General features: G+C 51.6%; 1 protein-coding gene across 1 annotated transcript; it reads right to left on the bottom strand.

The window, feature by feature from the left end:
- Window positions 1-1709: 1709 nt before the first annotated feature.
- On the bottom strand, window positions 1710-27284 carry LOC149810287 (uncharacterized). The gene is made up of 28 exons (XM_089994314.1): window positions 27174-27284; window positions 26124-26369; window positions 25310-25581; window positions 24383-24680; window positions 23546-24031; window positions 22835-23221; window positions 22204-22422; window positions 21309-21692; window positions 20161-20655; window positions 19422-19746; window positions 18629-18888; window positions 17257-17706; window positions 16406-16705; window positions 15730-16005; window positions 14695-14865; window positions 13875-14180; window positions 12932-13113; window positions 12529-12683; window positions 11355-11682; window positions 10884-11103; window positions 10255-10475; window positions 8526-9207; window positions 7529-7947; window positions 5257-5498; window positions 4744-5026; window positions 3587-3764; window positions 2805-3017; window positions 1710-2084 (listed from the first exon to the last, which is right to left on the bottom strand). The coding sequence occupies exons 1-28, from the start codon at window positions 27231-27233 to the stop codon at window positions 1710-1712; spliced, it is 8433 nt and encodes a 2810-aa protein (XP_089850440.1). The 5' UTR covers window positions 27234-27284.
- Between the last annotated feature and the right edge of the window lie 27 nt (window positions 27285-27311).

Below are 27311 nucleotides of genomic sequence, written 5' to 3'. Positions count from 1 at the left end.
GTGGAATAACAGTATTGCGTTGTTCATAATGTGGTGACACATGGAACAGCCGTCCATGGCTGACGAGGCAAGTGAACGTGAAGCTGTAGCTACGGCAAGCCTGAGTTGCATTCATGAAACGCGAAGTGGCCACGAGTGTACCCGTACAAGCCAGCAGCAAGCGTATGATAAGAAATGCAGAAGACGTTGTCAACTCAGTGCTTGCGTGAGCATGTGCATATGCTTAAGTGAACTGCGTGCATTTGGCCAAGGCTCTCTCGTTAAGAGTTCGGGCGTATTAGGCGAGTGTGCGTTCACCAAAGCGCAAGCTGTCGAAGTAACCAACCTCAAACGCCTTCCAGAGACTTGTTCTAGTGCTAGACCGAGCGAATATTGACGGGGACAGTCGGGGAATCTGGCTGATGTTGTATAATCGTGGGACCTCTGGTACCTGTGGTATCTCTTGTGGTTAAATGTGGCAGGGAGGGATCTCTCGACATGATGTCCTGTGGCTAGAGTGCTGGACTATGACCATGAATGAGCATTAATGACAGTTCATGACCACTTCGTCATACTCCACAGTTGCAGCGAAGCTGACAACCCTGGCCCAGGCTGTGAGCGTGAGGAATACCCTGAGACGAAGTGGGCATATTCCAACACGGCCCATGTCATGGGCCCATGTCATGGGTGCGAGGACAAGGCATACATGCACGAAGCAACATACACGAGAAGCTGAATGCATAGATTGGAGACGGTGACGAGCAACATGGGTATTGTGCGGCTAGCGAGTCACATTCTGATGTACATTGATTCCAGCTAATCATGCAATAGTGCAACTCAAAGTGATCCAAGGTGACATCACGCAACTCAAGCCTAGATGTAAGTACTCTTCAGGGCCACACGGCTGCACGCAAGGTGGCATCTGGCCGCAACCTGCGACGCAGGAGACCGCACAAAATAGACAAGGTGACCACACAATCGCGCAACCTGTGGTGCTTGTGCCATAGTCTGAGTTCGGAGCTTCACTCCTAAACAAACTGTATCACAATATATTTGCATACTTTGGGTTGCTATGCTTACCATGTGAATTTGCTGACTTTGCTGGCCGGGCAGGCAAGCGTCAGGACGTGTTACGCCGCATGGCTGCCAGGCGTCCAACCTCTTTCTGCCGAAAGAAGAAAGCACATTTCGTGTGGCTGAAAGATAAAATCATTTTACGCATTACATGCAGAATAAGAGTGAAGCGACGCGATCCAAAGCGCCCTCAGCTATCATCGTGCAATCAGCATTTTGCGGTTTAGCCATCTGTGAGCGCTCAAGCCACTGCTGATGTTGCTCGCAAGGCCAAAGAGCAGCAAGTGCTTTCGCTGAAATTTCACAGGACTTTTCAGCCTGGATGATGCCACTGGCACCGTGACACGCCTTGACACATGTTTACCGATAGCTGCCGGTTAGGTCGTCAAAGTATGCCTGGCCTCGTCTCTGTGCTACGAGTAAACAAGTGGATGTGCGCGCAGAATGTAACAGTATGCAATTTCATCCAGAGCAAACCATGCCGCGCTGCTGCTCGATGTGCACCAAGAATATGGGCGCAATGAACCAGTAGCGTGCGCTGTGTCATAAGTACACAGCGCTGTCAGTCGACGAACAAATACTGGGTTCTGTGTCGGTCGACAAACAAAAACAAGTGTGCACACCCATCTCAATAGTTTTCAACGACCTGGCGACGTCTAAAAGGACAGAGCGCAGAACAGCGCGACTCCGCGGTTGATCCAGTGGCTCTGCTCCATGCTGCTTGGTATCTCAAGGTACATGACAAAGTTAGTCGAGTGGCCCGTTGTGGAGAGGGTGCCTGCGCGCGTCAGCGTCTTGTACACAGGACAGTCGTAAAAGCCGGAAGCAGGCCGTTTGCGGGATTGTACGGGCTTGAGCCAGCAGACGGGAAGCTCGGTGAACAACTCCTTGGGCCGCGACTCTCCAAGGAGGTGCGCTGAATCATCCCAGCGCGCGCCCTCTAGAAACAGGCCCATGATGTAGCAGCCGTCATCCGGACTGGAAGACGTCGTGGCGGGGAGATCGTCACGAACCACATATGAGAAAGACACCTGCACAAACGACACAGTCAAAAGAAGCTGCACACGCCAATCGACAATGGTCGCGGTTGAGAGCGAGTGAGACGGCCACCAACTGACAATACAATCCAGAGGGACATATTGGGCTTCCAGCAATTTCACCAGCTATTCCACATAATTCAGCCTGACGCCCTGCTTTCAAGCACAAACGGGATGTTACTTTTGCTTTGGCCGTTTCTGATGCGCTTTGGCTGGCCCTGGCCGAGGTGTGGTGTTTTGCCACGAGCAGTCCAACCTGGTTACACAAGCACACAAGTCACAACCCCGAAAACTCACGTTCACACATTTGCTTGTCACCCGTTGTCCTCACCGCACAGATGTTCGGGGAGGCGTTTGTTTACGGCATAGGGCATCAGCGAGGGCTGCAAATCCCTTTCAAGAAGGCTCGAACCATGTGTGTTGAATGTAAATTGCAACCCCACCTAGTATACACCACGCGTATAGCGTAATTGGGTTACGCTATTACCCAATGAACAGACCTTGGACCTCCACACCCCTACACGCGCTTGACCTCCGCAACTCAAAACGCCAGAGAGCGACGCCTTCGGTGCCAAGGTACCATGCGCCTCTCCCCCTGACTATCTCTTGCATACACCGCAACAGGAAAGGGGGTAGAAGACTGGCCGGTTCTCTGTTTGCGTGGCGCCGTTTCTGTCTTTTTCAGTTACAGTCTCCGCGCTCGAGGGGCCGCACCGTGTCGATCGGGAAATGGTTCTTGCGGGCGAAGTTCTGCAGGGTTCCGGTGAGGAAGGCCTGAGGGAAGAAGAAGCCAGAGATCCAGTACACGGAGGGGTTGCCGGAGTCAATCCACGTCTTGACGAAGGACACACGCTCCAAGAGATCGGTCACCCAGGATGAGAGTGGCTTGAGCGAAGGGTAGGCTTTACTCTCCCACATCGATGGCACCTGAATCAAAGAAGTTGAATCATCTCAATCAACGCCCGTTGTCAACGCCGCCTTTTTTGGGCTGGCGTATCTCTTTTCTTTTTCTTTTTCAGAAGAGTTGAATCATCTCAGTTGACATAAAATGAAACCCCGCTCATGCAGTGTGTTGAGACATATCTGTGGTTGGCATGAGATTGCATGTGTACTACTATCGGTACCCTACATCGGGGTGCTAAATGGACTCCAAGCAGTGAAACGCCTTGGGCGACACCACATGGTCCTCGACTGAACTCTAACCCGCGTATTTGTCGCCCAAACTCATGCATTTCCGGGCATGTGAGCCCGCAAATCACCCGGTGTGATGAAGCCCTCCCTGCCTCGGCAAGGTCCTTGGCAAAGTTCCTAAGCCATCGATTCCATCCATCCATCCATCCATCCAGCCATCCATCCAGCCATCCATCCATCCAGCAATCAAGCAATCAAGCAATCAATCAATCGAGAATCACGCCATTCTCCCTCTGCCGTGGAAAACGGCGAGAGAGACGTACCCAGGGGGCTTTGGAGGCGCGATGAACATCGTGGGAGCGTACCTGGTTGTCAAAGATGGAGGAGGAGACGGCCTCCAGCTCTGGGGACATGACGACGAGGCCCTTGAGCGCTTTGATCGTCTCTGCAAGGCTCAGGGCCATCACCTGAAGGAGGGAGTTGTATCTGATGCACTCCTGGGCGAGAACGGTGTTCATTGATTCTTCGTACATCGTTGGATACCTGCGCATGCACGTAATGTGCTCAAAGTGATTCTGGTGATAAATAAGTAAATAAATCAATCGATCAATCGATTACCATGCCATGCCTCCCCTGCTGTTGACGAGGGGGACGTACCTGAGGGGTTTCGTGCCACTGATGAGGGAAAGGAAGACAGAGTTTAATGAACGCACGAAGACAAATGTCAGAAGATACCGTAGCAATAGCCACAAACTTTATTGGGAGCGTAACAACATTTTTGGGTACTTCTTCTATGAGCATACCCAAAAATCCATCATATTTTATCTATGCAAACTTTCTGGTGAGTCCAGAAGCGTGACCATGACCGCCCGATTATTGGTGTTGTGACGGTACGCCAGCTCAAAGAAGGCGGCCCTGGCAACGGGTGCGACAGCCAAAGCTGATCTCACGCCGAAAACGAAACAGAAATAAAAGTTAAGGAAACAAAGACAATTTACGCAAGTACACGTCGCACCTCAGCTGTCTGCTCATGGGACGCAGCATACTATGAATCCACCTTCTGTAATGTCGCTGCCTGATGAACACGCACAACGTCTGGGGACAACATATGGCGACCCCGAAACTCAAATTTCTAATCGGGTGTGGGTAGATAGAAAGAAAGAAATGCGCCAGCCTAAGAAAGGCGACGTTGACAATGGGCGACATGGGGGTGATAGCTGCGCAGCATAATTGCACCTCGTTGCATGGATTGTCACCTACTCGTGAAAAGCAGATAGCATCCCACTTTTTAGGGCGAGCTTAAGGCAGTTTTGTCTTTGGACAGTCACTTCCAAGCAAAGCGGCACCATACTCTTCGTGCAATATCCTCTTCTCTCCGAGATTCTGGAACTCAGTATTTAAATTAGAATTTCCCGCAGTGAAACATGACACAGCATATCACGGAGGTGCAGCTATGTTGGCGCGCTGGTAGCCACGCTCTTAACGCCCTGCAAGGAAAAATCCAAGAGGGCAGGGCACGCACGTTTTCTGTACGGCTTCGACGTCAAATACTCGGGGCGCTTTGGCCGCGATGCTGACGCATTGCTCCATGACTACGTCCTCGCGTGACAAGCCACCCCCGGAAGCGACCCTCGGCTGGAGAGAGAGCACGGTGGCGAAGAGGTCGTATGTCTCGTTCTGGTCGCACGTGATGTCGGCGTTTTCGTGCAGGCCGAAGATCTCGGGCCTCGGAACGATGGGGTACTGGCGGATGAGGGCGACAAAGTCCTTGACTGTCTCCGCGTCGCTGCAAACAAGGGCAGGGGGTTAGAGTAGGGGACACATAAGCAAAACAAAGTCAACAATCAAATCTGACACAACACAGATAGCAGCGAGAAGCTAATCAGTAGCAATCAAACGGGTATCACATGATGCCGTGTTAAGAAAAAAACTTTTTACCATTGGCGGGATTCCCAGTGGATTCTTTTTCCGGTTTGTTAATAGAGGGCGCGGAGCAGGGTACGTGTGCGCAGGGTTCGAGTCAGAGGGGGGGCATGCCTGGAGCAGAAGGTGCCGTCCGGCGAAAAGTTGTAGCCGGCTTTAATGACATCGGGGTTGCAGAAGTTGAGGACGAGATTGTTGATGAGTCTCCGGTCCTTATCATCGGTGACTCGCCCTCCGTAGTTGACCTCGGTGAATAGGAACTGGAGCACGGGGTAGGGGATTGCATCGTACTTGTCCAAATACTCGTGCATTTGTGTACAGGACACCGAGAGGTCGCCATCGGTGAAGTCATACCTGAAGACGCCAAGCAGGTCATTGGCTTGCATCATGATGATGAAAAAAATAAATCAATCAATCGGGGATCACGCCATGATAAATCTCTGTGCAAGTAGATCTACAGCACACACGGATGTCGGCGACTCCGAGTACCACTAGGAATACTAAAAAGTGTGGTGATGGTGTTCCATCCCAAGGAAGGTGAATCAGCGAGCGTCCCAGCTGAGCAGCGATTGAACACCTGGACACTGGACGGACACGCTCTGTCGCAGGTGCAATCATATAAGTACTTGGGAGTTTGGTTCACAGAAAGCGGATCTTGGGATTTACATGCAAGCCAAGCACTGGGCAAAATGCGAGCTGCCTTGGGGTACTGGAGGCCACTGCTAGCTTGTCATCGTATCCCGATCAAAACCCGCGCAATGATGATCCAAACCTTCATCTATAGCTCAGTTCTGTTTGGTAGTGAGGTCTGGTCAACCTCACAAGTCAATAGACGCTGCTTTGACGTCGTCGCAAAGGAGGCGATGCGAGCAGTGATGGGATTGCAGTGTTCAGAAGTGGCCTCAGAAGTCTTGTTCACAGACTTGGGCCTACTGCCCCCCTCGCTTCTAATGGATGCCTCTAAACAATGCTATGACAAGCATCTGTCCACTTTACAGGGAACTCGATGGTGTAAACTGGCAAAAGCGAATCGTTTCCCGGGGCACAGAGCAGTCGGACGCCCGAGGGTAGGGGCCAATTGGCAAGGAGAGGTGCAGAAATTTTCAGCGGACATTTGCCACGACCTGAATATCTCTGACATCTTCAAAGCCCCTACAAAACAGCAAGTCGCTAGGCGAATCTCCTCCAGATCTCAAGGGGGAGTGCGTGTAGTGAATGTGCCAGTGCTGGAAGCAGAGGCGTTGCCTACTAATGAGGTTGATAGGCAACACCTCCTTGACAATATCTGGAGTTGGTACTTAATTCAAGGGAAAGCCAGATATGTTGCATCGCCGCATTCTGCGGTGCCATGGAAGTGGACGTGCATCGGTGAACAACCACGCAGGCTTGCACCATATCTGTCAAGTTTGTCCTCTGTTCGGGCTCGTACTATCATGAGCGCTAGGAGTGGTAAGCTGTTTGCCCTGCGAAGCCGACTTCAAAATCAGACTTACGAGTTTGTGGATCCCGTACAGTATCACTGCAAGGACTGCGATGAGCATTTGGGGGATGCTCACACAGGCTGTGTTCACTGTACCGTGGATTGTCCCATCTTGTGGCCAAAAATAGACCAATTTCTTGAAACGGTTGGAGGTCTTGGATTACAAGGTGGGAATTTGGCAACTAAATTGGAATCTCTGTTGGGAGTTGATCTCCTGACAAAGATTTTGAGTGTGGGTTGCGACGATCTCCCAAAGGAATTGACGGGTCGTTTTTGGTCAGCCGTGGCTGACCTCCTTTCTTGCAGGGTACAGGACGAAGAGGATGAAGACATGTCAGGTCAGGTTATGGTAAGTCAGGCTGGTCCAGGTACGCTTGCCTCAGGTGATGGTAATGATAACTCTGATTCCCAAGTAGTTCTTGGAGTTGCCAATGTCCATGTGGATGCGGTAGTGTTGTAAAAAGATACATCATCATCATACTACTCGTAAGCTACGAAAACATTAATGATTCAATCGGGGACCGCGCCAAGTCCCTCCGCCATGAAACACGACGGGAGAGACGTGCCCGAGGGGCCCCGGCCTCAGGCAAACAAGTATGGAGCTGATGATTTGTCAAATGGGCCGTGGCGTGATTCACGGGTGACGAAGTTCTAGGTAAACTGTCATCAGGAGTTCCAGGCAAGGGACACGATAAATATTGTTTTGTTCTGCTTACTGCAACTGAAGGTCCCGATACAGAGTGATTTATGTTTCATGAAAGTTCTATGTTTCATCATGAGATGTAATATGTTTTATGTTTTGATACATGATGGTGATGATAGCACGCTTTCCCAAGTAGGTCCTGGAATTGCCAATGTCCATGTTGTAAAAAGATACATCACCATCATACAGCCAAACTCGCACCGGATGTTCCAGCCAAGGGGACCGAATTTGCGGCGGTCTTGCACCACAGCATGGAAGAGGCACATCCCATAAAGCAGCTTGCGCCACTCCGCAGGCTTCTCGCACTGGACGAGATACGAGTCCGAAAATCGTGTGAACGAGCGCATGAGGTTGGATTTGAGCCCCTTCGGAGGCTCTAGCGTCATCTTCACTCCGTTTTGGAGGATCGAGACAGGAAAGGAGGGTGTGGGCATTGCTGTGAGCCAGAGGCGGAAGTCCTTGTGTATCTTGTCCTTGTCGATGCCCTCGACGATTCGCTCAAGCGATGACATCCAGGAGACTGCGAGATGGCAGTTTTGAAGACACACCCACAGGCCTCGCTCCATGCCGGCTTCTAGAAGTTTTTCGGCCTTTGGTCCCTGGCCTTGGCCGAGCGAGACCTGCATAGGTGTCAGTGGGTGTCGGGGAAACAAACAAAGAAACAACTGCCTTCAACTTACTCAGAACTTAACAACCACCACCCGGCAAGACCACGTGTTGGCTGACAGCTTGTCTGATGCACGCTCGACTACTTGCATCGTCCTTATGCACTGTTGTCAAAACGCTGAAAAACTGAAAGCCGTTCAACCCGGCAGGCGTCATCTCCGGCGGCTTTCGCTGCACTGGTCTAGATATCGGTTCCTTGAAAGCACGCAGAATACACTTTCGCTGACCCAGGATTCAAAGCGACCCCTCGGAATTCAAATATGGACGGATTACACTACTTGACCATAGGTGGCTGAATGGGTGTTGGAACCCAGCTGCTAGGAATGGAAATGATGCAGCCTTGACTCGGAAATGTACTGAATCGAGAGGAATACCAGTCAAGACCCATGAATCCTGGCCCATACATGATCAGTAGGTTAACATAACAAAACCAAGAAAGAATGACAAAGTCTCTTGAAATCGATCTGGAACCACACCAACGCCCAACAGGACGACGGTGTTGCTCCGTCAAATTTGCAGAATCCGAGCACACCTTTTCGAACTTTTTCGAAAACTTCATCTCGTCCGCGAGCTTGAGGAGGTCAGCCATGGGGTCAGCGCCCATAGAGAGCACAAAGATGAGAGGCGTTGCTGCATCGGACTCTTTAAAGCAAGTACCGAGGTCAAACGGAGGGGGCTCGATGAACCGCTGCCCCATCATCTCGGTAACGTACGCCTGAATGCCAACGACGACCTTGTCAGGACGGAGGCACCGCGTGAAGAGAAGCTTCTGGAAGCTTCCGATGCGCGCGGCAAACGGCGCGGCGAGCGGCATCTCGTGCGCGCCGTTGGAGTCAAAGATGGCCTTGTAGTGCAGCAGGTTGGCGGCGAAATGCTCGTCGAAGCCCGCAAACGCAGGGAGCTGGCTCATGTTGATGATTTCCACCCAGGCCTTTTCCGTGAGCCAATGGGGTGCGGGGTTGGGGCGGGGGAGGTCGACGCTGGTCGGGCCGGCGAGAAGGAATCGGAACTCGGCGGCGTTGATGGCGTTGAGATTCTGTTGGATCTTGATCGTGAGGAGGAAAGAGAACATGAGCTTGTGCGTCTCGAAGAGCGAGCGGCACACGTTGACGTAGAGCGCGTAGGTAAAGTGCTCGTTGAGAATTGCGCCCCGCGTCGCGATGTCATCGGCTTTGTCGGCCTCGAGCATGCCGCGGACAAAGAGGGCGGAGAACCTGCATCGGTTTAGCCGATTGTTGCCAGCGCGTTGCTGACATGGGCATCAAACACCCATGTATGTCCCATGAATCGTGCATTTCTGGGCATCTGGACCGCAACTCACAAGGTCTGGCGAATCGATGATGGCTGCTGCCAGATGTTGCTGCTTCAGACAGCCTGAAGACTGCGGCTCAGATATGAGCAAAGTTAAATGCTCACATAAATGGTTTAGTGCACCTCCATTCTTTGTCTGTAAAGGCATGTACAGGAATCATAGCTGCTCACAAGCTTTGTTGGCTGCCCCTTTGTTGGATGAGCATCTACTCAGAAAAGCACCTGCACATTTGATGATGATGTATCGGGCGCATGGGGAACGGGGCTATGGAGCTGCTCAATACTCTAGCGACAACAGCGAGCACTGGAGGGGATGTTATCAAGGAGGGATTTGTCACAAATGCGCTTCGTGAACTCAGCATCGGCCTTTGTAGGGGCAATGGTGTGATGTATCGGCGCTCTCTTCAAGTTCTGGCTCGTGCGAGCGGCCGCGCGTTCATGACAGGCTTGCCTGTCCCGACCGCCGACGTTCAATGAGCTGTATTGTTTCGAATGTGTTGATGTGGTTGTTTTCGGCCTAAGCCGTAGCTCTTGCTCTTTCTCTGTGCGATGTAATGATGATGTATCTTTTTACAACACTACCGCATCCACATGGACATTGGCAACTCCAAGAACTACTTGGGAATCATTTAGATACCACATGTAGATACCGAAATTGGAAATTTCTGGTACCAGGCATGTCTACCATTTCTGAGCATGTCCATGTGGATTCGGTAGTGTTGCAAAAAGGTACACCATCATGAGACATATGCTTTGTACAGGCACAAAAACTATGTACACAGTAAAGTACAACTCCCTTGCTGACCTCGTATAAAAACCTACTAGTAGCAGAGCTGTGCGTCGTCGTCGATCGATAGGTTTCCTTGCTTTTGTTGGATGCATCGGTGGATAGCTTTGAGCGCTTATTCGTATTGAATCCGTGTTGCGTTTGCTGCCAGAGGGGTGCTCACCACGTGAGGGAGTACTGGTACATGGGGTCCACAAGGGCAAGGTCCGAGATGCAGAAGAATAGGAGAGAGGCCCTTAGAGCCACAGGCCGATACTGCTCCCGGGTGACATCGATCTCTCGCTCCGTTTTTTCCGCCTCCGCCACCTTTGCGGAGATCTGGTTGGAGGTGACCTTGGACTGGGAGAGTGTGTTGATGAGCTCCTCGTCGTCCAGGATGTTGCCCTGCAGTGTGAGCACCGCGTTTGGCCAAACCGCAAGCTGAGAGTAAAGCCCAGCAGATGTTGCTACTCAAAACAGGTTCCCGATGTCTGCGAGGGCCCGATTGCTTTGTTTGGCATCGTTACTAGCAAGCATGTTTGCCGATGTCCATGTGGATGTGGCAGTGATGAAAACCGAGACAAGGCCAGCACAAAAACGAGACATCGTGAATGACTGCGACGGACGACAAGACATGATCAGGAGAATGAAGAGACTAAGTACGTAGACTACGAGAAAACCAAAGGGCGCGGCTGCGGTGAGGTTGTGCGTTCTGTACCTGCGCTTCATCAAGAGAAGAAGAGACTGATCTAAGTCTCTAAACTAAGAGAAAAGCCATGGGCACGGTTGCGATTAAAGTTGTGCGTTCTGTACCTGCGAATTGGAGAGCATGAAGAGGATCTTGTCCTCGATGTCCTTGAGCTCCTTCTTCATCTTGGCGTTGCTGATGACGAGCTGATTTTTGAGGTTGGCGAGGTCCGGACGCTCCTGAGTCACCACCGTCCCGAGCAGCTGCTCCTCCAGGCCCTCGAGCGTCACGAAAAAGTTGAGCAGCGACACCTTAACCGCCACCTCTGGCGGGTAGTGCGGGTTTCTGCAAGCGCTCGAGGGTGAGCTGTTGTGTAGACAGGCTCAGAGCAACACACAAAAGTACAAGAAGATACAGTGCTGATTTGCTGAAACCTGTGTGTATGGTCAAAACAGTGTTCGGTATCAACAACTTTCGTACTCGCGATGTCAGCGCAATGTCCACCCGAGCTGTCTCGCCCGTCAATGAATCCCACGGCCGGGCTAGTGCATCGACTTCCATGTCGCTATCATCCTATCCGACTCAGCCACACGCACCTGTACTTTGTGGTCATGTAGAACTTGAAGTCCGGGTGGTACGGGATGATGTTGTCGCCGATTTTGATCGATTCGCTGCCGCTCGCGCTCTTGAACGTTTGCTTGAGCAGGAGGGGCTCCAACGCAGCATCGAGGCTCTCTCCGATGTTCTCGAGGAGAACAGCACGGCCGAAGCGGACGCCGTTCTCGAGGGTCCGGAGGAAGTCTCGGTCGGAGAGCTTGATGAGGTCAAGCCCCGCGTCCTTCTCCATGTTCTTGATCCACCGGTTCGCTTGGCCTTGCGGGTCAATCATCAGGGGCCACCGGCGAGCTTTGCTCACGATGATGCCTGCGAAACAATATCGGGTTTGTATCCCTGAAAACGTATGATTCTTCGGGGCAGCAACGAGGGTCCAACTCGTTGAAGACACGATGAAGATGATGAATGTTTCTACAGCACTACCGCATTCACATGGGCATCGCAACTCCAAGGGCTACTTGGGATAAATGAACCGATAAATCCGCGTTTTCGAATGCCATCTGATATTGCCGTTTTTCAACCTTGGCGGGATCACCGATGGAATGAAATGAAATGCAAAGTAAGTCAAACAAGCCAGCCAAAAGAAGGCGCGTTGGCGACGGGCGAGACAGCCATGCAATCGGATGACATCACACATGGCGGAACATGCCTAGTGACATGCAGCTACACCGGGCTTCTCCCAGCATGCTCAGTAGCTACACAATGAAAGCACTACACTAGCCCCAAGAAGGCGGTGTTGACTATCAATTAGCGCTTGGGCGAGACGGCCAGAGCTGACGACGATGAAGTATCACTTTGAATGTGCTGTCTTGGTTGCTTGTTGACCACTTCCTGCTGTTGTCTATGTGATGTCATGATGTGAAATCTGTTCACGACACTGCCTCTTCTTGGTTCAGCGCAAGGGGTTCTCCGGTGTGCCCCGGACACTGATGGTTAGAGAAGTTGCGCTCGAAGCAAATTCCGCTGTAGATTACGCCTGCCAACATTCGGCGGCGTCCATTTGTCAGTCTTCATTTTTCACAACACTGCCGCATTCACAAGGACTATCCACATGGCCAAGTACCACCACTTGGGAATCGGTGCCAGCATTGCCAGCAGTGGTTAATTTGATTACTTAATGCCTGTGCAAGGACTAGAGAGACAGCGTGTACTCACCATTCTCGATGGAGACATTATCGGTGGGCAGGCCTGCGATGGTCCACGCCCGTGTTTGGACTGGAACCTCCAGAGTTTTGATCATGTTGGTCCCCTCTGTATAGGGTACGCCCAGCTGCTGCAGGTGAGCCAGCCACTCGCTGTTTAGTTGTGATCTGCATGGCAGTGTTTGGTCAGCTGCAGCTGATCTCCTGTCTTGCAGAGTACAAGACGATGACGAAGAAGCCATGTCAGGTCAGGCTATGGTAGGTCAAACTGGCCCAGGTACGTCAGCCTCGGATGATGATAGCGATAGCACTGATTCCCAAGTAGTTCTTGAAGTTGCCAATGTCCATGTGGATGCGGAAGTGATGTACATGGTTACATCATCACAGCAATAGTACTCTTTGTGAGGTTATAGCACCTGTAGGAGGGCGTGAATGGGCCGGCGTAGGCGATGGAGCCGGCTGCAACAACAACATCACCCACAACGTTTACCATGGCCTGGCCAAGCGCGGCCACAGTCTCCTGCCATCGAGCTTTCTCACCACCGAGTCCCCCGATAAGTTTGTCGGCTCGCTGGAGCTTTGATCTGCAATCCTCCACCTGCACGTGCGAAGCGTTGAGATTTGTTGCAGAGTGTTGGGTGTCTGACACATGGTATGTGTGGTCGAACCGGCAGTCATACATGTAGCTCCTTCGACGCACACCCCATGTAGTCCTGTCATTATATGCAGCTACCGAGCATGCTGAGTGAGCACGGTGTAGTTGCATATTCATATGCATGTTCCGCCATGGTATTTTGAAATGCACTCTGCGTCGCGTCGGGTACTAAAACCATTTTAGTTTATGCAAAACATGAGCAGTCGCCGTGCATTGCGTTGCGATACATTCTCTATTGCAAGAAAGCAATGGTTCTTTTTCTTGAAACTGGATGGAACAAATTGCAATTTGTTGCACATATAGGTGTACTCTCAGAGCAGCCCGTTGTCAACGCCGTCTTCTTTGGGTTGGCGTATTTCTTTCCTTTCCTTTCCTCTCCTTTCCTTTCCTTTCCTTTCCTTTCCTTTCCTTTCCTTTCCTTTCCTTTCCTTTCCTTTCCTTTCCTTTCCTTTCCTTTCCTTTCCTTTCCTTTCCTTTCCTTTCCTTTCCTTTCCTTTCCTTTCCTTTCCTTTCCTTTCCTTTCCTTTCCTTTCCTTTCCTTTCCTTTCCTTTCCTTTCCTTTCCTTTCCTTTCCTTTCCTTTCCTTTTCTTTATTTTACTTTATTTTCTTTTCTTTTCTATTCTATTCTTTTCTTGTTCTTTTCTTGTATTTCCTTTGCTTTTGTACCCTCAGAGCAGGGTTGCGTTGCGGGTATGCTACGGACCTGTTTTGCCAGGGCAGCTTTCTTTGACACCGCCTCCTTGAAAGACGCCTCAAGGGCCGCGATCTTCTCTTGGACGCTTTGCAGGGTGGCTTGCGCACGCGCGAGCTGACTCATTGTCTCGCTCAGCTCTGACTGTGCGGTGGCCAGCGCCTGGCGCTTGGGTTCCACTTGCAGGGCAACGTTGTGGTAGATGTACATCGCTCGAACCCACATGCAAATGGACTTGCAGGCCTTTGAAACCTTTGCGACGTTGTCAGGGGTGAACTCCTCCATCTCGATGTAGGGTTCTACCTTTTTGATGACGGCCTGTAGAGGAAGAGAGGTGAGTCAACCATGCAGTTGCTCCCAGCAAGTCAAGTCAGGTCAGGTCAGGCTATGGTAAGTCAAGATGATCAGTCAACTACAAGAAGCAATGCGGCCCTGCGGCTATCATTGACGGCGCAGTGCGCAGAGGCTTTGAGGCATTCAAAACAGATTGCTCACTCAAGCAACTGTGGTCTCAGAAATAGGCCTCTCATAGCACAGTCGGCCCAGTCAGTAGTGGACTTTGGTGGAGATTGAGTCATTCATGCTTTGATTCATATGGAGCACGCAACGCCTATTGCTTAGACATTGCATGCCCTACGATCTTTAAAGCTTCCCTGATTGCCTGAACCTCTTTGATGGCTGGAAAGACGTCCATGTATTTCTGTTATACAGCAAAACACAGCGTTTGGACAATTTGAGTCGCTGTGCTGTACGGAAACCGCAACAGTACGAGCAGAAAGCAAAGTATGCACGAGTTCGGCTTCATTTTTTCTTGCTAGGAGACGGTGGTCACCTGTGGAATGTTTTCCTTGTCGTAATTCATGAGCGAAGCCAGGAATTTTCCGGGGTCGTTGAGGATCTTCTTGGCATTGTCCCAGTAATCTGGGATCTTCTTGCCCATGTTGTTGGGGTCTGCAACCATCTTGGGCTTCTCCTCAAACATGATGCAAGTTGCCTCCATGACCTGCAATGACATCACCGTGAGTCATCATGCGTCAGCATGAGTCAGCGATGCATGCCACAACACAAGCAATCTTTAATAACCAGAGGAACACTAGAAATGTCACCGACGAGAGCAACCAGAACGTTGTGGATTTCTCGAACCAAACGATCCATTCTTTCCGATAGATTCTATCGGGAACCACCTTTGTAGGATTGACGCAGTTTCACCCACAGTACTGAACCTCCAATTGCTATCACAGACCAGGCATGCTTGGTGTGTATCGTTATGGCATCGAGTAATGCAGTATCACCGATACTGCATCGACCACCATGCCATTGGTTTCAGCCTGGGTTGACCAACAGAGTGATCTTTGTCTCGCTGGACACACCCATTGGAAGCTCATCAGACGCTCTCCCAGCACACAGTCACATCTGCATAGGAGAAGAAATCGATCATGAGCTTCGGAACACCTTCACCACTCTTGGCTGTCTTACCTGTTATCAACGCCACCATCTTGGGATGGCACATTCCTATTCCATTTTCGATACGTTTTTTAACCACCCACCACAAAGGTGATGCTGTATGTGGCACATTCCTTGGTTGTCCAACAGCTTGCCCTTATGTATTCGCATGGCTGTCTACAGGTTTGCTTGCTGTGTTTCTAGGGAAAACATGTCCATGGAAGAGTATGACTTCATTACCGTCCCTGTCGCCGTGTTTCACGGCAGAGGGGACTTTGCGTGATTCATGATGGATTGATTTACCTTTTTCTTTCAACAACGCACTTGTTGTGATTCCTTTTTTGCTTTGCTGGATTGTTAATGGATTTTTAGCAACAGCAAAACAGTTTCCATCGCCTCACCCTCCCTAGCAGGGCGGACGCACCATCCGGACACCCCCCGGGGGATTGGTCATCGACTTGACTTCAACGACATCGTTCTTAGTCAGCGCCTTGAGCGACGACACAGCGGCGTCAAGGGCAGGAAGGGCTTCGTCAAGGTCGCGTTGCGCGTCCTCTGCAATCTCTTTCGCGCTTGCGGCCTTGACGTTTGCCGCTATCTCCTGCTCTTGCACCTCCTTCTTTGTCACGTCGGCCGCCTCCTTGTCTACTGCAATCTGGACCATCATCTCCTCGACCTCGATGGCCGTTCGCTCCAGCACCTGAATGCCAAAGCAGACATCCCATCACATAATGTAAAGTATGCCTGCCAATAACATCTATTTCCTTACCGCAAGTAGACCTGATCAACCTTTGCCTCATGCTTTGTCGTTCGGCCCAGTTGCGGCTCTCGTTTCCTGCCCGCTTATACGGCGGGCCAACAACCTGTCCATTTTGCAGGATGCGTCCTACTGGGGCGCGGTTTCGCTGCACCTGCCGCCTGTGCCCCAGGTTCGGCCTGGGCATGAGGCCAAAGCCCCCTGGGTACGTTCCCCTCGCCGCGTCTTCCGGCACCGGGGGGCCTGGCGTGATCTCCGATTGATTGATTTATTGTAACGCTTGTAGCTGGACAGTTGCACCTGATCCCGCTCCTTGAATACAAGGGTATCGTTGTGACCGCACCGGCTGGAGGTCGATGAGCTCCTTTTGCATGACCACGACCTCTTCGGCAGTGCTCAAAAGCTTGTCGAGGCCGACAGCAAGCCGGCTACGAGTGGTGTCAATCTCAAGGCGCTTTTCAGCGAGCAGCCGCATGAACGTGTTGAGTAGCTCGAGATAGGAAGTCGGCGTGACGTAGGTGTAGCGCCGTAGCTCATCATAGAACTTCTTGGACTTCCGCTCCACGGATTGGTGAATAAAGACACAAGCTTTAACGATCCCGTCTTGTAGGTTGGGGTAAGCGGCCGAGTCAAGCGAGATGTCCTGCAGCCAGGTGAATCCAAGTAAATGAATGAGTAAAGATAACGGGAATAAGTAAATAGATCAAGCAGTACGGAATCACGCCATGCTCCCTCCGCAATAACTATATCTATCACCTGAGACATTCTGAGTTCTAGGTCAAGGTCTGTGTTGATAATTGTTCATCGGGAGGTGACATTTTCTTTGAGATCATACAGCATGGAATATATGAAAGGAAGATGGTGGGCCCGGGTCAGGCTTCGGCAAGTCTGGCTGATCCAGGTATGCTTGCCTCAGTTGACGGCAACGGCAGCACTGATTGCCAAGAAGTGCTTCGAGTTGCCAATGTCCATACGGATGCGGGAGTGTTGCCAAACGATACTCCGATATATAACACCATCTGTGGCAATAGCACCTCTGTTACATAAATAACTTGTCACAATAGTTCCTGCATGAGGCTCTTAAGCTTAAGCTAAGAAAGACGTAGCTCACGCCTGCGGAATTCCACGGCGTTCAAACCCTCCTTTTTTTTTCCGCTGTTTGTCTTCGAAAAACCTTCAGCCAAGAGCACGTACCCCATAGAAGCTGTAAGCCACGGACTTGAGTGCCTCCAGCGGCCATTCTCGGAACCAGTCAATCGTGCAGCAGTTGACGAGCGCGGGAAACATTCGCAACCGCTGCCGAAACACGTCGCCGATCGGGCTCATCGCGATCACGAGGTGCAGCTTTGCGCGAATCCGATTCACAAAGTAGGAGTTCATGGTCATCTTCGTCACGGGGAGGCCCTCTGCAAGCATGAGCGGGCGAACCGCGTTTGCGATGTCTTCCTGATCCTCTGGTTTCATGAGGTTCGGCACTTCGCCCGAGTTGAGGATGTTGTTGATGTCCTCCAGCATGCCCTCCCACACGATTTGGGTGTCGGTGAATAGGAACACCGTGTCCTTGCCTTCGACGCCGGCCTTCTTGAGGACTTTTCGGAGGTCGTCGCGCCACTCGTTGTTCCCGTATTGTTTGGAGATCTCGATCTGCTCAAAGACCGCCAGCGATTCAGTAACAGCATCGCCAACAACAACATCCATGATGATGAGGTATCTGTTCACAACTTCACCGCAGCCATATGTGCATTGGCAAGTGCGAAAACAGCTGGAGATCCATAAAACATATCACTTTACCAACTAAGTAATCCATCAAGCCCTTTGCTCTGTGTTTCTTAGTGTTTTAATGCCATCTGAAGAGACCTCTTTGGCAAGGACGAAGCCGGTTATGCCAGTTGTAGTGCCATTGCAAAGCCCACCCACCCACTCTACATGAAGCAGTCACGTAGTGCAGCTGCGAGAAGAAACATCTCTGCTGGCAGTAAGAACGGAAAATGAAATCCATTTAGAGAAACGGAGAACGTCATGCATTTGGGGACCATGGAAACCATGGTACCATGGCGATTCCGTCGTCGCGTCTTGCAGGGCCGGGAGCCTGGCGCGATCCCCGATTGATTGATTGATTGATCGATTGATGCCAGGCAATTGCGCAAAGGGCAGCAGCACAGAAACCCGCGCAGGGAGAGCAGGAAAACTTTTTGAAATAAATAAGAATCAATCGGGAAGCATTTTGTTGTCTCGTTCATTGCCAATTCCACCTTCTGACTGGCATAGGTCAATTCACGTCGTCGTTGGCGACAAACAATCTAGCATCACCCTGTGTTAGATGAGAGGACATGGTTGTTTGGCATCAGTAGACATGGTATGGGCCCCAACCATGTAATGCGTGATTGAGATGCAGTGTTCTGACTATCAAAACAGAAGTCAAGACATTGGGAACCGTGGCAGTCTCTGCGGCGTCGTGGGCATGCCCAAGGCTCTTTCGAGCAACATATGTGTCACCCGTTATCAACACCGCCTTGTTTGGGATAGTGTACATGTACTTGTATGTGTCGTTGTGTCACCGCAGTACCTGAGATATCTCGTAGTCCTCCATATGGACAGCCAGCCGCGTGAGGCTCTGGCGGCCTGAGCCCCCCACACCCAGCAGCAGTGCGTTGCCCAGGGGAGTGCGAATAACCCGACACACCCGCGCCACGTGCTCGATCGCGTCCAGAAACATGACGAGCTTCATGGGCGACTTGAGCCCGTTGTAGTCCTCCAGGTACTCCTCCACCACCTTCTGGAGCTGCTCCATGTCCTCGATCAGCGCGTAGGTCCTCGGGTCGGCGTCTGCGGAGTGCAGCGATGTGTGAGCGACTGTCAGTATTCACCCATGACTCACTGATTCCTCCCATAGGTGAGGAACCGTGTCAACATATGCTGATGTGTCTTCTTACAGCACTGCCGCATCCACATGGACATAGGAAACTCCAAGACACGTTTATGAGATGATCCAGGCAGCAATAACGATGAATGAATGAATGAATGAACGAACGAACGAACGAACGATCCAGGCAGCAATAATGATGAACACATGAATGAACAATTATGCATAGAGATGTGTGATTGCATATTGACAGAAACCGGCCATCAGCTCCGCGCCAATGTGAATCGCTGTTGTTGGCGAAGCAGTGACCAAACCAAGACTCTGTGTTGGCAGGTTGAAGATCAAAAATGGGAGCACAAGAGGTCAACGCACTGCATGTCCGAAAGTAACGCAACTGCAGGATGGAGGTCAGCAAATCGATGTTTCTTTATCAGGACAAACGATTGCGAGTTTCCGGGGGAAGTCCCGCATTATATGAGGGAAACATAGGGCGCACTTGGGACTAAGAAGTCTCCATAGATGAGCCGCTGCACCGAAACAACATCCTCCCATCGCCGGTTGAAGAACTTGCCCAGCAGAGCGGTCTGAGTCTGACGAAACCATGTGGAGTCCTCGTCATTGATGAGCCTATCTTGGAACACCCGCGCGCCCTCGTGCAACCAGAGAGATAGGAACTCGTTGTCCGACGTGACCGTTCTCGGATCGGCCCTCATCAAGCCCTGAACAACCTTGGCCATGTCTCGCAGGTTGAAGGTGTAGTGCGACTTGGAGGGAGTCGGTAGAAGCTCTGCCCGAATGGAGTTGTAGATTTCGATCGTCGCCTGAGCGTCCACACCACGGGTTGATGACAGCGAACATGATACCATAGACTAGAAATCAACTGGCAAAAACTCACGCGACGCAACAGTACTCTGAGGTTACCTATAGATATCAATTTTCATGAATTTAGTCTGTCTAATTTTGGATCAAGGGGAAATTTGATAGAGATTTTCCGTCACGCATTACAGCTTCATCCGGCCGATTCTGTTGTCTGGACTACGATATACAACACACAATGAATCGGCACATTCCCAAGAGGGTTCTTGGAGTTGCCTCTGACCATGTGGATGCGTCAGAGTTGCATACAGCTACATCACCAGAATCATATTCTACTCCAACCCCTTTACCCGCCAAAAAACCAGATGTCCGCGCATCTCAGAGCGCAAGCACACTCTGCAGCGTCGCCGACCTCGCACCTGCACGACAGGGTTCACTGAGGCCTGTACCAGCTCGTTGAAGCTCTTGCCCGTGAACGACGCGAGAATCGTTGCGAAGATGCGAATCACGGAGCGGTCCGACATCTCCGCAAAGCTGACAAAATTGAAGTGCCGCAGGAAGCGATTCGTGACGGGGTTCCGCCCCCCCCCGGGTGGGCCCATGCTGCCGACGAACTGCGTGTCCACAATAGAGCGGAAGGAGCAGGGGGGCTTGCGCTCGTACCATCCAGTGTGGTCCATCCACTGACGAAGAAGCTCGATTGGGGGCTGAGCAAAGTATTTTTCTCGTTGCGGCATGTTGAGGTCGTCGACAAAGATGACGTACTTTTTGCCGGAGGGCGGGCCGAAGACGCCCTTCCGGCGCTTGTCCATCTTTGCGTCGATGATGTCCTGTGTTTGATTGGCGCTCGTACGCGCGGAGAACGTCATAAAGACGTTTTCGAACTCCGGTGGCATCGTGTTCATCAGCATATCCTGCATGCAGACCATTGTCCAATTGAAAATCACTTGTCATTATGCCCCATGGGCACGTTTCTATCGTCGCGTCTTGCAGTGCCGGGAGCCTGGTGTGATCCCCGATTTATTGATTGATTTATATATTTATTCATGGCATTATTGTGTTACACGGTGCAGGGGACATGGCGTGATTCCCGATTGATTTGTTTTATTTGATTGTCAGGGTGCATGATTGTAGCTGATCTCCAGTCAGCTGCAATTGGAGATCTGTTTGTTTGCATTTCAGAGACAAAATCACGTGCCTTCTGCTGGTGGCAGCGAGTAGGACACCGTATCGCTGCTAAACATTCAAAGGAAAACACAAAAATCGCAAAAAAAAACGCTGGAAAAATGTTCTGACCCGAAATTCCATATGATCTCGGTAAGGGAATCGTACTTTCACCACCAGATCTTTGAGTCAATTAGAGAGAACATCCCCGATGTAATATACCTACAGTTGAACGTTTTCGAGCTTTGGACATGATGATGATGTATCTTTTGGCAGCACTACCGCATCCACATGGACATTGGCAACTCCATGCACTACTTGGGAATCATGGTTTTAGTGCTAGCACAGTAGAAGATATGGAACAGGAAATGGCTCCTGCATGTTATTTTTCGGGAATGCTCACCTGAACCGCGAGCGTTTTTCCAGTGCCGGTGTCGCCGACAGCGAGCACGTGCTTGTTAGCCAGCAGCAGCCGCCGCATGATGAATGAGTACCTCACTGTGTCGGACGTCGGAACGATAATCTCCGCAAACGGCTTTTCCGCATTGCAGCGATACTCTGGGATCGTGGACATCCAGTCCACCCAGCAGAGCTCGTCCGCGTTGAAGGTCCACTCATACACAGAGTCATCGTCGGGGAACATCGCCCCAGGGGGCAGCGGCACACCCGACGTTGCCACGAGTGTGCGGAAGAAGGCGTCGAACTTGTCGCGGCCGGCCTTGTCGCACGTTCCGCCCACGCTCCAGACGATGCTGAAGAGCATGAAGGATGGGATCATTAAGGCCAGCTGCAAAAATAGAGCGAGTGAAGTTGCTACCAGGGAAGCAGAATGCTGCACGCCCCCAATTTGGCACGAGACATGTTGGTCGTGCTCTCGCCCGTTTCAACCCCTGCCTGGTGGCGGGCGTACAGTATGCATTTACAGAATTGCTGCCAGGAATGAGATCGCGACGTACGTCTTACGTCTTTTTGGGGGGTGGGTTTGGCTCTGTGTACATGCCTGTGTCCATGGTTAGGCAGGGTTCTCCGCACGGTTGGGGCAGTTGCTGCTAGATAGCTGTCAAGTGATGCGGTAACGTCATGATGGTATATCTTTTTAATTCCTTTTATAGTTGAAGTCCCGCCCGTCATCAACACCTTATTTGGCTGGCGTATTTCTTTCTTTCTTTCAAGGGAGTACCCCACTAATCCCCTCGCTCCATCGCGTGGTAACCCAGATTGCCTATTGTCAACACCGCCTTCTCCATGCTGCCTTGCTTGAAGTACTTTTGCGGATGTGTGTTGCAAGCACTGCATACCTGGGCCTTGGTGTTTGCATCAAGGGGGTTGGTCTCATCCCGCTTGAATGGCAGTACCAGTGCGTCAAATAGCCGGAAGCACCCCATGACGAGGTTGTGGTCCACTGTGGTGACGGTCTCCTTCATGTTTTTGCGGAGAAAGTAGATGCAATCCGGCAGCAGACCTTCGAAGATCTTGCGCAGAGTTTCGGCGTGCTCGGTGACGCCGTCAAAGAGGGACTGCACCAGGGAGAGTATGTCGGGCCGAACAAAAGTACAAAAGTACGAACAGAAGTACAAAAGTGTTCAAGACTTGATCAATTAGGAGTAATGCCAAGCACAAAAAGTATCAGAAATCAAGCCAACGGGAATCACGTCTTGCTGCCTCCGCCATAAAATGCGGCGAGAGAGGCAGGCACTTCATCGTCGTTTTCTTTTGGGTGTTCCTATTCAGATGGGGCGGTTGTTCTTCCTGCCGCATGGGTATGCTACAATGTGTATGCTTGGACTCCTTCATGTTTATGCGTGGTACCCAGGGGGCTTTGGCCTGGGATAGGGGCATGTTCGCAACCAAAACTAGATTCCCTCCTAACCTTTGACCATAACCCCAACCCCTGAGTACTTCCCTCAACCCCACCAGACAAGCGCGCACCTCCAACCATGACTGCAATAAAGGGGCGATGCCAAGAGATGTTGGCTCCATGTACACCATTCCACAGCGGGACACCGTCGCCGGTGACGCCACCGCGAGGTCCTCGACCTCAAACATCATCGTCATGCTATTGCTCAGCTGGATGATCTCTCCACTGACGAGGCAGAGCTTCTTGTTGTCGTCCAGCACAGTGTTCATGTTTTCGATCCAGATCGCATCCACTGGGCCGTCAAACATGATCCACTTCTTGTCGGGCTTTGTGTCGTCCGAGCACTCTCTCATGTAGCAAGCCAAAACTCCGTCGGTCCACTCGTGTGTGTTTTCGTCGAACTCTCCGTACAACTGGCCCATCGTGATTGACTTTGGGTTGAGCGCTACGATACGAACCTGCATGTTGTGAGCATGGTGGACATCAGCATTTTGTCTGGCCGTGCAACTTGCAGGCGTAGAAGCACTTCGTCCACATGGGCGTTGGGGCCCCCATTGCCAAAGCATGTGGCCAAACCACCTCGATTGTACCGCAAGCCAGTTGCATCTGACACATGCATGGCCTTTGATACAGCACATGTTGCAGAGAAGAGAGCCTCAGCCCTTGAGCGCACGCAGTGTTTCGATATTGTTTCTGATTGTTGGGTCAAGACACCCAAAAATGCATGAATTCCCGGGACACCAATCGGGGTTGAACCCATTCTCGCGAGGCATTGCGCGCACCCTTTCAAAGCGTGGGAGGTGCGACAGCTTAGTCATCGCGGCGCCAAGGGCGCGGTAGTTGCAAGTTTTGGCGCCCATCGTGGGGCCCACAAGCATCAGGCCATGCCGCACGAGCGTCGTCTCGTACAGCTGGATCACCTTGAACACAAACTGTTCCGTCGGCTGAATGCCCATCTCTCCGCACGCCTCGCGCAGCGCGCCAAAGAGGTGGTCGTAGTCGACCACCGGAGGCTTGACGCCGGGGAACAGGTCGGAAATGATGCCGTGAAAGAGCGGGAGGTCGGGCGCGAGGAACTTAGGGACGTTGATGTCCCGGAGGCCTCGCAGGACGAGGACATCTTCAGGGTCGTCTGGAAAGTCGCCTTTGAGGTTTCCGCACGCGGAGATGGTGGACTTGACAGCTCTCATGCCGTAGTCGTAGTGGTCCTGAGAGGAGAGCTGCTCCGAGCAGAGCTTGAAGGTGGCCACCATTTTGCGCGCCAGGACCTGGAAATGTGTGAGGGGAAAGAGTGAGAGGCGAGCAAGTGCCCGAATGAAGGAAAGCAAGCCAACAGAATGTATATGGCGGTGATGTATGCAGCTTCTCCCGACACTACCCCATCTGGCGTTGTAAATTGGTACAGCATCATCAAGCAATAGAATAGATAACTAAGTATGGCGTGCCAATTATCAGACAGGCGTTGAAACGGGCGAGAATACGACAACCATGAATCGCGACAATTGGGGGGGTGCAGCACCCCGCAAGGTTTAAGCTTAAGGGGCCTGTACGCTAAAAAATCCGGTGATCCCGCAAAGTTCAACCATTGAAAGTTCAAGGAGCGATTGAGGGGTGCCGACCTTGGCGTCCCGGTAGCCGTACGAGTAGAGACAAATCTCTGCAATGAGGGCATAGTCAGGCACCATCATTGCGCACGGCCGGAAGAGCGCTTTCAAGTTGTCGGGGAGCTCGGAGCGGCCGGCGTAGCCAGGGTTCATCGTGATGTAGACGGAGCACGCGGGGTTGAGATTGATCTCGGTCTCTTCGAACACAAAGCGCTTGACTCCCGCCATGATCGCAAGCTGGATCGTGAGGATCTGCTGCGCCACGACTGAGAGCACTTCGAGGTCAATGCGGTTGAACTCGTCAAAGCACGCCCTGCGCAGCCCTTTCTAGCCATTATGTGATGAAATGACGACATCAATTTCACAACACTTCCGCATCCACGTGGACATTGGCAACTCCAAGACCTGACATTTCCTTTACTTACATTTCTGATATAATTAAGGGTCTGTGTGACAATGTCTCCACGCCCATGGCTCAGGAAAGTGCATCACGGTTGTTTCTTGGAATGCGGCGCTTGTTATATCCTTGAATCCCTCGTCATATTTCTGGACGGAGGGCACACGGTGTGGTTTACAATTGATCCGTTTCATGAATGCATCGAACCTTCACCCTTGTTCTTTCAGACGCAAGATCAGCCCTGGCTGTCTCGCTTGATGTCAACGCCACCTTCACTAAGCTGGTACATTTACCTCAATTTGCTTCAATACCTCACTTGGCATGAGACATGCTGGTCGTGTTCTCACCAGTGCTCCGCCAGGCAATGAACTTTTTGGGTCTGTATACCTGGAAAATCATGAATATTTAAGGTATAATGGGGGCGAACTCCAGTCTGGCGAAGCACTGACTCCCACCCGTTTCAACGCCCACCTGGTGGTGAGCGTAGCATGTGTGTTGAAGTGTTATTTGTTTTCATCCATGTTCAAAGAGGTGTATCATCGCACCAAGCGCCCGACGATGCAAGCCCCTTGAAGAACTTGGCCATGGCGATGTAGTCAAGTCCATCGGAGCAGTTAAAAACCACACACTGCTTGGCAAGCGCCTTGGCGAGATCTTTGGTCGTCTCGGTCTTGCCTGTCCCGGCGGGGCCCGCAGGAGCTCCCCCAAGGTTGATGTGCATGGCTGACATCAGAGTCATGTAGCACCGGTCTGTGAGGGGGGTGATGACGAGGCGTGGTGTGTTGCCCAGGTACTCGTAGCCGTAGCTGATGCTGGCCTACACGTCGTAGACATTTCTTTTTAACAGTCACAGTCACATCGACGCCCAGATATGACGAGAGGTGACCCTGTTCTTTCGTGGCAGCCACCTATAGTCATTGACGACCATTGTTCAAGTGGTTAAACTGCCTCCTTCGATTTGAGGGGTTACGTGTGTCAATCTTGATTGGGCGAAAGCGGTGTTCCGGTCTGCCCAGGACACTGGTGGTCAGAGAAGTTGCTGTTGAAGAAAAAAATTCGCCGTGGATTTCGCCTGCCAACCTTCGGCGGCGTCCAAATTTGCAATTTTTGTTTTTGTTATGTGGCGGACAATTGAATCTACACTCACGTGATGCTTCCAATGCCACTACAACTTCGCCACAACAACATGAATACCAACATCGTAAAGCTTCAGATGATCACATAATCAGCTACAAGGAAGCAATCTGGAACATGAGCTAGGAAGCAGGACTCCCTACCTGCCGTAGCAAAGGCTCAGAAGTGCACACAACAAAGCACAACCTAAAACAGACAGATACACCAGCACAACACACCACACACCTGCACCATATCGACCTTGATGTCGTCCCTCCAGTAGTACCGCAGCTGCTTAACCCACTCAAAGTCGTTGACGCTCTTGAGCCCGATCTCGACGAGCTCGGCCACGACGTCTCGCGCGTGTACATCGATGGTGATGAGAGCTCCAAGCGTCATGCGGTCCTGCGCAGAAAGCTTGCCGCGCACAAGATCGGTGAGGTCCATGAGGTCTGCCGTGTTCTTTTCCAACACTTCCGGAAGCTTCCCAGCCTGCAAGGAAAAAAAACTATCACTTTCCGTGAACATCCCATGCCATATTCTGCCTTGTGCAATTTTGAGGTCGGTGACACGGCGGTCGCATACAAATAAGGAGCAACAAGAGATACGCCAGCCAACGAAGGCGGTCTGGTGCATGTGAAACTTAGATTTCGCAGAGTTCGAATAAAATTCGAGTTCGAGAAAGTGAGAATTGGCAGAGTGCTCGCTTGAGTGGACCTGCGTGATTCCCTCGATTGATCTTATTTTTGTGTTCAGTGTCACAAGGGGCGTCGCCCACATGTTGGTCTGAACTCTCTACTCCCTGCAGAGGAAAGGTGGTGCCCTCTAGAGGAGTTGTGGGGAACCCTGAAGCCTTCGGGAACGTCCTCAATGGCGTGGGTCTTGCCTACGTGGACCTGTCATAGTTCCGAATCGCTTCTCTGCTCTTTGCATTTTCTGGGTTCTGACACCAGGACTGTTCTGTTTCCTTTCCGGGCTCATATCTCAAATCACATACCTCGAGGGAAAAGGAAAGAAATGAAACTCAATCGGGAATCACGCCAGGTCCACGCAAGCGAGCACTACGCCTACAAGGACACTCCCAAAGGGCTTCGGCCTCAAGCCCCAGCGCGGGAACCCGCGCAGGGAGAACAGAAAAGGGAAGAGCATCAACAAGTCTGCGCCAAAAGGCAGCATCATGAGTTGCGCCAACAGGGCGGATAATGACATGCGCACAGGGCGCCAAAAGTGGCAGGTGCTGGCAAATCACAAGGCACAGCCGTCATGGTTTGTCTTTTGCATAATCAGGGCTCTCACCCGGACACCATCCTCGACACCCTTGGCCCAGTACACTCCAGATGCGGAGATGATGACCATTGCGGGCCATTGGAGAACCCAGTCCTTGCGAGGGGTGACCGCGTACGCGCCAATGGCCTTCTCGGTCTGATCCCTGAC

Source organism: Nuphar pumila, unplaced genomic scaffold (assembly GCF_984573655.1).
Source record: "Nuphar pumila unplaced genomic scaffold, dmNupPumi1.hap1.1 HAP1_SCAFFOLD_400, whole genome shotgun sequence".
In the NCBI taxonomy this organism is placed as follows: domain Eukaryota; kingdom Viridiplantae; phylum Streptophyta; class Magnoliopsida; order Nymphaeales; family Nymphaeaceae; genus Nuphar; species Nuphar pumila.
Note: the sequence above shows the minus strand (reverse complement) of the source record. Positions and strands in the feature narration are given on the sequence as shown.